This window comes from Anguilla anguilla, chromosome 9, assembly GCF_013347855.1.
Source record: "Anguilla anguilla isolate fAngAng1 chromosome 9, fAngAng1.pri, whole genome shotgun sequence".
Classification (NCBI taxonomy): domain Eukaryota; kingdom Metazoa; phylum Chordata; class Actinopteri; order Anguilliformes; family Anguillidae; genus Anguilla; species Anguilla anguilla.
The window spans coordinates 46,989,787-47,002,941 of NC_049209.1; the positions used below are offsets into that span (position 1 = coordinate 46,989,787).

The window sequence follows — 13,155 nt, forward strand, 5'->3', positions numbered from 1 at the left end:
GAAGGATGAAAGGACTTTAGGAGCTGAGTGATTGGTGTGTCTGTGAATAATTTTTTAGTAATACTGCTTTCCCGACATGACTCTTTCTTGCTGTTGCCCATTTCTTCTGTCTCCTGACCCAAAGTTCATTAGAGTTTGTCTACATTTATATTTAGGCATTTAGTCGTTGCCTTTCCCAAATTACACAGCTTGCATTTTTTGCATACAGTCAGTTTCTTACAGGTGTATATTTACTGAAGCAGTTTGTGTTAAGTACCATGTTCAAGGGTACAATAACAAGTACATCCTCTTGAGTTAACACCCCCGGTTCCCCTAACTATTGTACTATACATGCCAACAGATTGGGTGTCAGACAGCCTCCAGCTGCTGAGACAAGGCTGCTATTTGTATCAGACCCATGTTTTCACCCTTTACACACCAGAATAGAAATGCGTGTCTTCGCCCATAGTGAGAACAAAATGCTCATTTCACATGGCATATTGTCTTCTGCTTCTCGTCGCCGCCACCACCACCGTAGGGTAGTAGTAGGCCACGAGATCCAGCGGCAGGAAGACGGGTGGTGGGGAGCCGCGCGCCCCGAGACAAGTTCCTGTTGTTGCTGGTGAGGCTGCGCAGCAGGACAGGGCCTGTTGCCTTATTATGGTCCGAAATTTTGCCTTATTCTCGTACCGTAAATCGCGCATAGGCGCATGCTAACAAGGTATGCTGCTGACAAATCCGACTGCCCTTGTCGTTCTGATCTCAATTGCTTCATTAACTTATCTCAGTTATCTGGACCAGGAGAGCTGATTGGGAATAAGCCGTCATGCCACGTGTGAATTTCGTACCTAGTCAAATTTCAGCTGAGAAAAAGGGGAGGGACTTCCTGGACTGCCTGACAAGTATTACCATTTGACAGTCTCACAGTGGGCATGAATGAATGGATGAATTAGTAAGGAATGACAGACATATCGGTGTTACTTTTTGCGCATTTATTCGTGGGTCGTTGGTACGTGTATGAGAGAATGATATTTAATAGCGATTCTCAATTTTTCTGCACAAATGCATGACTCCCAAGGTTTCTGTTAACCGGAGTAACAGTTTCAACCTACGCGCTATTCGAGGCCGGGCGCTTGTTTCCAAATGTGTTGTAGCATCTGCACTAACAAGCAATGAACGATGCAAGACCTACACGTTCAGTTTGCCTATTTGATGTAAGTTTCATGCAAATATCCAATAATCAAGCACATGCAATAACGGTATCACTATTAAGCACCTGCAGCACGCAATGGGAATTAAAATAAAATAATTAACCTGGCTGGCAACCGCATCGTTTGCTGATGACTTGAAATCAACAGCATGTTTTGTGTTAGCTACCAAAACCGGGAACGCAAGCAAAAGCTTTAAATAGCCCCGCATTTGGCTCCGTCGTCGTGTGGGCATGGGGAATCAGTGCCTGTTAGAATATAGTCAAATACATGAAATTAGTGAGTAACTGATGCAACCGTTTTATGACCTGAGAATACCTGCAAAAGTGGATATTCTGGGGGTTGGTATAAGGCCATACGTAGAAGACTACCTTATATGAACCGTAAGCTATATTCCCAATAATGTCAGTTTTCCAATAGGCAGCTAATTCTGTTAATGTGTGTACTGTCTTGGTTCTTGCTCGGCATAGTGAATTTTTATTAGTGTTTCATCCAAGTGATGTTACTCGCTGGGAACGTTGTTTACACAGGTCTGGAACTGTTGCCCATATAAATCAGGTGAATACATTTGTGTTCACCTAGTCTACCGTAAATCACTCTGGATAAGAGCGTCTGCTAAATTAATAGTCTTCAACCGGTAGAAGGTTGACATCGTGACCAGTAGCGCTGGCCATCTACTTCAGTCTACAGCTGTACCAGCTGACGTCGTTCTTGAAAGCGTTTGAGTATCACGTCAATCAATTTAAAACAAGTTCTGCGGTTACAAATTTGCTGCAGTATCGTATCGGTCAGGTAGTAACATTTATTAGTAACTCTGGTTGGGCATTTATAGCTGAAAGTAAACGAATTGCTTTATATCTTTCACGACATTTGATTTTTGATTAATTATTAGACTTCGTCAGCTGACGATATGGGGGAGGGTTTAAAGACAGAAGGAAGCCATCTTGGGGTTTCTGTATAGCCAACAAAATAGGGAAAATACCAGAGATACAACCAAAATTGTACTGATTATCTCAACCATCCGAGGTAAGTTCACAACTGTTTTGTAAATTTCACCTTCGGTTCCCTATGCATGTTTTTGCAGGCCAGTATGTCCCGACATTTTAAATTATTATTTTTTAACTGGTACGCTTAACACACTGACGCTTCTGGCTAGCAAGCCAGTGTTAGCTCGCTTTAGTCTTACCTATTTTCTAATGTTTCCATTGGACTAATTAAGATCTTGTGTTTTTAACACGTGTCATTAGAATTTGCTTACCTAGCCATGTTTTACAAGTTTTAAGCATGAGGTAAGATTGGCTATCTAGTTTGAGTCGGCAGTATTTGGCCGGCTATATCCAGCTACATGGCTATCGAGTTATCTTGCTAAACATAGCAATGGCCCGGTTTTAGCAATAGGATGTTTGGCTAGTCAGCTAGTGTTACTTAGTTTAGTTCCGTCGTGACATGTCATGATTTAATTTTCATTTGAGTGTATGGTCGGGTAACTTGAAACATTTTGTTTTAATGAAGGGTCGAAATAACATTAGGTTTCCAGGTTAACGTGCTATTCGGGACATGCTAACGTAACATCGTTAGCTTGCCCACATTACGCTATGATGTCCAACTTGCCTGACGTTAGGTAACTAAGTTACCGGTAGTTTTCAGTTGGTTTGCTACAGTAACGTACTCCGCAATGTACCCAAGTAAATTAATTTACCACCTTACCAGTAACATAATAGCTGGCTAATTTACTTGTGTTTTTGCTTAGTCTAGTCTATTAGGTTACTAGTGGACTGGCCGTTTGCTGCTTGGCATAAATGCAAATATTTGTCGAATTTAGCTAGTTAGTAGATCTAAGCTTTTAAACATTTATAACTAGACCAGTTAACACTGCGGCCTTTCGGTTATGGCAACTTTCGAGTTGGGGACAAATTATAACCTACTAGTCAATAACGGCTGGTCTTATTCGCCTAGCTAGTTGCCAAATTGGCTAAAGAAGTAGGTATAGCTGTCTAGACTAGCGCTGTTTGTTTACTTGTGGTCAGCAATGGTGACGTTAGCAGTTTGAAGTTAAAAGCAGCTTGGGGAAGGCGCTAGATGTACGGCAATCTTGGCATGCATTTAAACGAACTTTGTGGCGTTTTGTTTACTGTATGTTTATCAGTTTAACTGAAAATAGTTGTTCTGAGCGGCCGCCCTTTAAACATAGCGGGATTGTGATAATTTACCCGATGGTCCCATTAAGCTATAATGAGGAGGGGGTGGTAAAGGTTTATTCCCGCTTTAGCTTGTTCGTTTTAACTTTGACTCATGTTGAAATCTCTGCAGGTTCTCCGCTTTATGCATATAGTTTAGGACATTGAGGTGTAGCTATCCGATTTGGTTTACAGAAATGATTTCTTATTCCGCGGCAGGGCGGCAGTGTGGAGTTGTGGTCAGAGAGTTGGACTTAAACATCCGAATCCCACGAGCAGCACTACGTTTTACCCTTGACCAAGGTACTTAATGTTAACCTTAATGCTCAAAGCACGTACGCACGCACACACACACACACACACCCACACCCACACCCACACGAGAGGGAGACTGTTGGCAACCACTTGGATCGACTTGTATGTAGATTAATGTCATGTGTTAATCCCAATGTCCTCTATAACAAGGGAACTGTCATGCATTAATTATTTTTTCTCCCCAGGAGGAAAAACATCAATCTGGAAGATGATTAGGGTGAAGAAACGGGTGGATTTTAGAACATGCAATATTAAATGACTTGCGAGACAGCCCCGGGCCACTTGAGACCATACCTGTACGAATGAGGAAAGCAGGACAGGCTGTACCCCCTCGACTTTTTCCTGCATTGCAGCACTGACTCATTTGCTGAGCGACACTTGGAATAATATTCCTCGAAGGAGTTTTTAAGTCTCAGCAGAAGTGGCTTGAGAAAATATAAAGCTGTTGACGTTGCACACTTGGGCTTGCTGCCTCGGACGCTGTGGAACCTATCGAGGAAGACTTCTTTTTTTTTCTTTTTCTTGCAAACGGATTTCCCTGCAAAACTTTTGGGGGTAGGGGCGTTTTGTTTTCCACTGGATTGGGGGGGTTAAAAAAGTAAGGAGGGGAGGAGGGAGAAAAGGAAAAATAAAAAATAAAAAGAAAAGGATTAATTATAATAGACTTGGCACAGCCATGAGCACCGTGAGAACGGAGAACCCAGTGATCCTGGGCCTGTCCAATCAGAACGGGCAGCTCCGGGGGTCGGTGAAGCCGGCCGTGGGCCCCGGCGGGGGAGTGGGCGGCCCCGCCCTGCAGCAGGCGAGCCAGGCCAAGTCGTCCAGCACAATAAACAACGGCAGCTCCCAGACCATGGCCACGTCCAACGCCGCCATAAAGTGAGTCCGCTCGCCCCCCCACCCCCACCTCTGGCCAGCCACACCAGCGAAACCTGACATTCCTCTAAACATTCCACCTGACATTCCTCCCAACGTTCCACCTGACGTTCCTCCAAACATTCATGGTCCTCCAAACATTCCATCCGACATTCCTTCCGACATTCCACCCAACATTCCACCCAACATTTCACCTGACAATTTGGAGGTTTCTGCATTCTTTTGCTGCCAGAACCCTTTCCATGTTTTATAGGCTCGTTTACTTGCTTTTGACACTTCAGAATGTAGTTCATAATTGACCAACAGTTTTTCACCCTTCTGCTCAAACTCTTCTCGACTCGGTTATTCAGCTCTTTGCTGTCTTCCTGGTTATTTCTGAAACGGCAACGTTGTGGCAAGACCATGCTAAAAGGAGCAGCCACCCCACAACAGCTGTCAGGGAAGTGCGTTCCCAGAATCGCTCGTTTGTAAACCTTAATTGGGTGATCGCTCACTAGTGTACATATGCCGCTGTTGAAGTCCAGAAAATGAGTCTTCCTGTGAAATAATTTGTGGACCGTAGTCTTTGGGATGAAGATGGTGAAAAGTGCTTTACTGAATGCACAGATTTTGTAGGTATCGGTCACTCGTGGTTTGGTTCACCTTTGCCTGTTTGGGCATCAGCATCAAGCAGTTGAGGGCTGTGGGCTGCTAACTAAAATTCCATGGCTTCACTTCTCTGCAGACCTGGGTCAAATGTGCATTTGTGAAAATGTGGAAGTTTTTGCATAATCACCGCATTTTGGTTGTACGTGTGTTGTAACAGGATTGTGTCAGCTGAATCGTGTATATTGATTGAGTTTACTACTATATCAGTTTTGGGTTGTTCTAGCAAAATTTGTGATGTTGCCAAATATCGAACCGTTGCCTCAAGAATTGGAATTGAATCCTGAGGTTTACACCCCTGGAGAAGTAATTTCAGATTTTACAACTATCAAAAGAGTTAAAGCATTTCCAGTGTACTTAATGTTTAATTCTAACCTGGGATGCTTATATAACTGGTTATATGGCTGTGCATTGGTGTCAGCTATGCAAGTGGCTGGTACTGAAGCATATAAACCAGTGTTTGTTTTTGTTTTTTTTTTCCCCCTGCACACTCAGGCCTGGTGATGACTGGAAGAAGAATTTAAAACTTCCTCCAAAAGACATGAGAATGAGGACTTCGGTAAGATTTTTATGCTCTTTAAAAATTAACATGGTCAAACGTGCGCCTTTGAGTGACCTGCAAGCTGTAGGCTACATTTAGGCTACGTGACGTTGGAAATAATTTGTGAACCCCGCTTAAGGTCATTAAACTTGATAAACATGCAAAGGGTTACAGAGAATTCTGGTTACATGGTCTTCTGAGGAAAGCTGAAATGGTGCTTGCACGTTTTTCCCGTGTTCTCGAATGTGTTCTGAGTTGCATCCCTGGCGGCTGGTGTTTTCAGGATGTGACCGCAACCAAGGGCAACGAGTTTGAGGATTACTGCCTGAAACGCGAGCTGCTGATGGGCATCTTCGAGATGGGCTGGGAGAAGCCGTCGCCCATCCAGGTCGGTGTGCCTGTTTTTCATGGTCCTGCTCCTGTTTTTGTGTAGACATGAGGTCACCAAGGGATTGGGGGGGGGAGGAGTTTAGTCTGGTTGATATCCCCCTGCCCTATCACACGAGAGCTCTGACCCAGCGAGCACTTAGTCCTCGCGAGTCTGCAATCAATGATTTTCATTCGCAATGCTGCTGGCTACCATCATCATCGGGCGGCCCTGTTTTAATTTGCTCTTAACTCAATACGATTCCATTTTAGCTCGCAGACGTAACGCTGCAACTCGGCCGAGAGCAATTGAAGTAGCGCGGCGGTCTCGCGCGCGCACGTTCCGTTTGAGTAACCGGTTGGTGAACTGACCCTCCGCGCGCGTGCTAACGATAGCTGCTCGTGTGGCGTGTGTGTCCCCCCCCCCCGTGCAGGAGGAGAGCATTCCCATCGCACTGTCCGGGAGGGATATTCTGGCCCGGGCGAAGAACGGGACTGGCAAGAGCGGCGCCTACCTCATACCCTTACTTGAACGCATCGACCTGAAGAAGGACTATATACAAGGTGAGAGAAATCCATTGTTTAGCTTTGCTAGCGGGGCTGCTGGGAAATTGAGGAAATGAGTATAATTTAAGTAAGTCATGCAGAATGTGTTTGTAGTAAGTCTTTTGGTGAGCATTGTGGTGTCGTAGGCGTGGGGTAACCTCACCTTCTCTGTTCTGTTTGCCAGCTCTGGTCATCGTGCCCACCAGGGAACTGGCTCTCCAGGTGAGCCAGATCTGCATCCAGGTCAGCAAACACATGGGCGGGGTCAAAGTCATGGCGACCACGGGGGGCACCAACCTCCGCGATGACATCATGAGGCTCGACGAGACGGGTGAGTTTGGCCTCACGCGCAAGCTGGCATTTCCTGTAACGTCAGCTTACCAACGTACCATGTGATGGTCGGCCGGAGTTATTTGTGACAGGAAGTGCCGGAGGTTCGAGTAGTCCTGTTTCCCCGTTACACATGTGCCTTTAGCCGTGTCACTGCTGTAGGCTAAACACTCATCTGCTGGGTGAGCTATGTGAATAGCTGGGCTTAAGGAGTTGAGCAAAGCTAATAAGTGTAATGGCCCTGGTAACGATTTTGAATGCGGTGGGTGATCTGGATGATGTCATTGTTTCTGTTTCAGTGCACGTAATAATTGCCACCCCTGGGAGGATTTTGGACCTCATCAAAAAGGGCGTGGCCAAAGTGAACCACATTCAGATGATTGTATTGGATGAGGTGAGTGCAACCTAGGTGCATTTTCTCGTTCAGTATTGAGCTCTGCTTGCTGGGAGCTTTCAGCTGTGTGACCACCATGCCTCGTTTTAACCCCCCCCCCCACCCCCCTCGCTGAGCAGGCAGACAAGCTGCTGTCCCAGGACTTTGTGCAGATGATGGAGGAGACGTTGAGCACCATGCCCAAATACAGGCAGATCCTCCTCTACTCGGCCACCTTCCCCCTCAGCGTGCAGAAGTTCATGGTACGTTCCCCCGCCAGACCGGCCACAGTCACCAGTAAAGGAAAAACTTGTCTTTTTTATTTTCATTTTTTTAGATAAGAAATGAAGAGGGAATTTTTTTTGTTTTGGCTGAGTTGCTCTTTGGAGCAAGGGTCTAAGTGTCAAAGCATGACCAAGAATAACGAAAGCCAAAGTAGTCCTTGTTATGAATGTTAAATCTTTTGTGAAGTGGTTTTGCTCTGTTTTCCTACCTAAAAGTAACCCTGAGCAGCTCATCTATTACATTACATTTATTTGGCAGATCGTCTCTTTCCAGAGAATTCTTTAGGCTAGTGTTACAGAGGCTCGGCCTACACAAGATGCCTGGGGCTGCACTGCTCAGGGAATCAAAGCGAGCGAACGGGCATCCCTGCTGTTTGTTTCTCTCCTACGCGAGCGCGTGCGGGCGGATCACATGGGCCCTAATGGGCTTACTCCTGCGGCGAGGTCGAAGCCGCCGGGAAGCGGTCCAAAGGATGAGCTAACGCTAATGCTAGCGCCCTCCCTCCCTCTCACTCTCTCCCCTGCAGAACGCCCATCTGCAGAAACCCTACGAGATTAACCTGATGGAGGAGCTCACTCTGAAGGGGGTGACCCAGTATTACGCCTACGTGACCGAGAGACAGAAGGTCCACTGCCTTAACACGCTCTTCTCCCGGGTGAGTGAAGCCGCGGGCCGCGGGGGGCCCCAGAGCCGAGCGGTTTCCGTATAACGGAGGGGAAAAACTGCGCTCGGTTGGACGGCGGCCATCTTGGCTGCTCCTCCATCACGCCCCATTAGACAGTTACCTGTGAGCCCTGTGTAAACGGGTGCATGCTTTCTGTTGTGCCGCCCATAATGGAAGGCAGATGTCCCTGGTTTCTCACAAGCAACTGTCCTCCCTGTACCTGTTTGTCCTGCATTTTTCCAACCATTTCCTGTTCAGACCAGACATTTTAAACTCCAGTCCTGGGTCCTGTGGGTTATTGTGGGTTCTGTTCAGTTTGCAGCCAATTCTAGACCTTGGAAACAAGATTCATGTCCTCTATCCAGTCATCGACTTAAGCCAATCGCTAAGGAGTGCTGAAATGGATATTTAGACACTACAGATTTTGTTTGTGATCTGTGAGTGAAACCCTAGTTTTTTTTTTCCTCTTCTGTGCATTGTCCCCCTCCAGCTCCAGATTAACCAGTCCATAATCTTCTGCAACTCGTCCCAACGCGTGGAGCTGCTGGCCAAGAAGATCTCCCAGCTGGGCTACTCCTGCTTCTACATCCACGCCAAGATGCGACAGGTCAGGCCGAGGCCCCGCCTCCCCCCCGGAACCGGCTTTGATCATTGGCTGTCTGGGTAGACCCATCCAGACCGAGTGCTTTGTTTATGGGTTTTTTGTTTTGTTTAATTGGTTTCCAGGAGCATCGTAACCGCGTGTTCCACGACTTCAGAAACGGCCTCTGCAGGAACCTCGTCAGCACCGGTACGCCTAATTTTGTTTTTCATTTCGGGGAAAGCTCTTCCCGCCCCGCAGGCACAAAACGCCTCAGGGTGCAGTAAAACGAGCTAACGCAGTCAAACCGTCGCATAACGAGGAAGGAACAGAGCATTGCGTGCGTGTCGCGTTGTAATTAGCCAAGTGAGTCCCGTGCCCTTCGCAGCTGCCATGACGCTACCGAGAGAGGTGACTCCGCCTGCCTGTGTGTTTTTGTCTCTGTGCAGACCTCTTCACCAGAGGCATCGACATACAAGCTGTGAACGTGGTGATCAACTTCGACTTCCCCAGGCTGGCCGAGACGTACCTCCACCGCATCGGCCGATCAGGTACGCGGGCGGCCTCCCCACGCCGATCTCTCGCCCTTTAAGCTAGCGCGTCGCGCGCCGTCCGCCATTTTCACGACACCTCCAGTGTAATCCACTGAATTTAAATGTTTTTTTTTTTTGTTTTAAATGGGTTGGAGAACGGAGCCAGTAATGGTTTCCAGGCTTTTCGATGCGATAGCCGTTTAATGCTTCAGAACCTTTGAGCCTCAGATGGTCTTCCGCTGCCAGGATTGGCTGCCTGGCGTGTTACTATAAGTGCGCGTTGCGCGTATTAAAGTGTGAGTGTTCCGTTCGCTTGACTCACGCGTCACTGTTAGGCAGCGGTGAGATTACTGTAATTAAGCTCTGTTGGCATTTGGGTTTCTCCGCTCCCACGCCCACCCCCCCCCTATACACAGAGTTCTTTCCCCCCTCACCCCCCCCCCCCCCTCACCCATACACTGAGCTCTCTCCTTCCACCCTCCTTCCTTCTATTTTCCTCCTCCTGAAATCATTCTGTCCTCCTTTCATGTTTTTCTTTGGCCCTGCTGCAATGGCAATTGTTCATTTGCGCCCCTCTTCCCCCCCCCCCCCCCCCCCCCCCCCCACCTCATTTGGTTTTATTTCTTTGGGCTCCTTTATTGCCATTATATATATTTATATTATTATCCCCCCTCAATTTTTGTTCTTCTGTTGGTCATTGTTTTTTGCTTCTCTTGATATTATGGCTCCTTGATTTTTGGCCACACTGCTTTCCATCTTTCATTTGGCCTTGGTGTTCTCCCTCCTCTTCCTTTTATTTGGTGTCCCCTGCCCCCCCCCCCCCCCTCCCCTCCTCGGTCCCTAACCCGGTCTCCCCCCCCCGTGCTCTCTGCCAGGACGTTTTGGTCACCTGGGCCTGGCCATCAACCTGATCACCTACGACGACCGCTTCAACCTGAAGGGCATCGAGGAGCAGCTGGGCACCGAGATCAAGCCCATCCCCGGCAGCATCGACAAGAGCCTGTACGTGGCCGAGTACCACAGCGAGAGCGGGGAGGAGGCCAAGCTGTGAGCCAGCCCGCAGGTGAGGTGACATGAGCAGTTCGTACTTGAGGACGTGCCAAATTGTCAGAATTCAGAGCAGTTCTGCTAAGAAGATAAAAATAATTTAGGAAATCAGGAAAGGGGCAAATACTTACTCACTGCACTGTATGGGCGTGTCTGTATGACGCGAGCACATGTAGAACATTTCCCCATTGGCTGTACGGCTGATCTTTGCCTTTTCTTTCTTTTCAGGTCGTCAGTCAGAATATTCCCGTCCCCTCCTCCCTGTATGTTCAGTGTCTCCCCCTGTCCCACCTCACCTTTCATGTCTGGAAGACTTTATTTTTGAAATGCATACTTTTCATTTGTTACTCCCCACCGACCTTTGGAGTGTGTGTGTGTGTGTGTACGTGTGCTCATGCGTTTGTATGTCTGTCTTTGTTTGTGTGTCGGTTTGTACACATGCGTTCGTGTGTGTGTGTGTGTGAGCAGGACGTAGTGCGAGACCACGGCTCTTGTGAGTCCACGTGAAAATAGGTGGACACTGCTGCACTACCATCTCCACAGAATATAGACACTCACGGGGGCGGGGCTGACTTGGGAGAGAACACACCCCCACGTGTTGCTGCCCCGCCCATTCCCCCTCCCCCTTCATTTGCACCTACCTGTCCCCAGTGAGCCACCCTTCACCCCCCCCCCCCTTCCCCCCTCGCTTCCCCTCCTCTACCCTCTTCTCTGTGGATTTCATTTAAGGCTTTTTGCTATTTGTATCAAGTGCCTTAAGAAGCAGTTGACCTTGTTCAAAGTAATAACTCTCTTTTAGTTTCATCTGATCTGTCCCATTCACATCACTGGTTTCCAGGAATCGTTTTTTTTTTTTTTTTTTTGCCCCCCACCCCCTTTGCTCCACCCGTCATTTAAAAAGACATAGGTCCACGTATAGGTTTGTGTAAGAGAGAAGTACCGGAGGTGTTGAAATGGTAGCACACACACACAAACCAGCACGGATGGGCCTGGCTGGTGCGCAGCAACGCTCCAGCTCCGAAGTCAGCAAAGACTCGCGTCGCTCGCCCCCGGTTTCAGAAGCGACTGGACGCCCTTTTTCCTCTTCCTGTCCCGTCAAGGAGCGCTCGCTTTTAAAGGACGCAGACTCTCACCTCCTCTGTCATCGAAACGCGAAGAAACTTCAACAGAACTTTTGGGAGCTGTGTCTCTCGGACTCAGAGGAAACATTTGGAGGAGGGGAGGGGGGAGATCAGTATTTTGTCCCCTTTGTCATCTTATTTTAATTTTTTATTTTCGATCACCACCCCTGTCTGTCCTACGTGTGCCGTAGACTGCTGTTATTTGGCACGATGTAAACTTTGTACATACTTTGTTTCATTTTTAAAGATTCTTTTAAACAAGCGTCAGGAGGCTGGTTATCGTAATGACAGTGATGTGTTCTGGCAGCCCCTGGGAGGGTTAAGATTCTAGTCAACACTGTGGAGGGAATGTAGCAAAATTTTTCAATTTTGCGATCATGATATTTTTAGTTTGTTTCCACCCCAGTGAAAACTGAAAGCTTTGGCAGTATTCCACTTTGAATACTGCACTTTAAGTCCAAGTGCAGTTTAATGGACTCTCTTATTTATTACTGATGGAAAAACAATGGACTGGATTAAGGTTTGCCCGTAGCTCATAAAACCGCGATGCTAATATAGCGGGGGAAAACTCGCGCTATTGGTGCCACTGAAAGAGTTTGGTTTCTTTTGAAATTTGACGAGCGCGTTCATCGTGGAACCCGTAAACCCCCCCCCCCCCCCCCCCCCTTCGCGTAACCAGTGTTCGCTCAACGTCTTAACCCTCAGAGGTGGCTGTGAAGTGAAGCCTAATTATATATGTAAACTGCGAGGACGAGAATTTTCTTTGAATTATCCAGCCTTTGCTTGTGTGTCTGACTTGCGAGGCGTGGGCCAGTATCTCCGCCTGTTATGAAGTACAAACCGAAGGACGCGCGGCCCGCGAGACGGAAGGACGGGCCTCTAAACCGGCGCGCTTAGCGCCGTTAGCACGTCGTAGCGCAGCCCGTTTAGCGACGGGTGGGGAATTAGCGGCGCGCTACCCAACGCGAAGCGCTTCGACAAAGCCCCGAGTCAGCGGCTCCCGAGTTCTCGCCCCGAGCCAGAGCTGGAAAACGGACGGGAGCTCGCTTTTCTTTTTTCTTTTTTTTTTTCTTTCTTCTTCCCCCCCCCCCCCGGTCCCGTGAGAAAATGGCGTCTCGGCCTTCGCCCGTGGCTTAAACGCCGCCTCCCGACTGCGCGGAAGGGAGCGCCGTCTTCGGTGCGCCGTAAGTCGGCTGGCTTTTAATTTTAACCAGTTTACAGACGACGCTGCACATAAAAGAAGAAAAAAAATCTACATAGCGTTAGCAGCCGGAGCTGCTCTCGAGTGCAGACTTGAGTACCGGGGGTTTGGGCGATTATTGCTGGCTGCACTGCTACCCCTGCATTTGGGTCAGCTGGAGGGGGGGGTGGGAGGGGCAGAGGAATGTTTTTGGGTGGGGTGGGTTGGGGTACTGAAGGAGGGTTTTATTTTATTTTTTTATTGTATTCTGTTTGCAATGAGTTTTGGGGGCGGGGCTGATAACCAAAAGGGGAGGAGCCTGTTTCTCCTGAGAGACTTCGGAGGGATCGAGAGTGTGGGAGGCCCAGCAGGTGAGCGACTGCTGTAAA

The 13,155-nt window shown here is 48.0% G+C and overlaps 1 protein-coding gene across 2 annotated transcripts; it reads left to right on the forward strand.

Annotated features, from left to right (window-relative positions):
- Positions 1–1,872: 1,872 nt before the first annotated feature.
- LOC118235683 (probable ATP-dependent RNA helicase ddx6) lies at positions 1,873–12,947 on the forward strand. Of its 2 annotated transcripts, XM_035433300.1 has the most exons (15): positions 1,873–2,213; positions 3,584–3,667; positions 3,865–4,558; positions 5,696–5,759; positions 6,025–6,129; positions 6,542–6,671; positions 6,838–6,984; positions 7,283–7,377; positions 7,497–7,619; positions 8,168–8,296; positions 8,796–8,912; positions 9,032–9,095; positions 9,335–9,436; positions 10,294–10,481; positions 10,694–12,947. In XM_035433300.1, exons 3-14 carry the CDS (start codon positions 4,356–4,358, stop codon positions 10,467–10,469), a joined length of 1,455 nt encoding a protein of 484 aa, XP_035289191.1. In that variant the 5' UTR covers positions 1,873–2,213; positions 3,584–3,667; positions 3,865–4,355; the 3' UTR covers positions 10,470–10,481; positions 10,694–12,947. The 2 variants fall into 2 exon arrangements, with proteins under 2 accessions (XP_035289191.1, XP_035289190.1); XM_035433299.1 differs by lacking the exon at positions 3,584–3,667.
- The last annotated feature ends 208 nt before the right edge of the window (positions 12,948–13,155 follow it).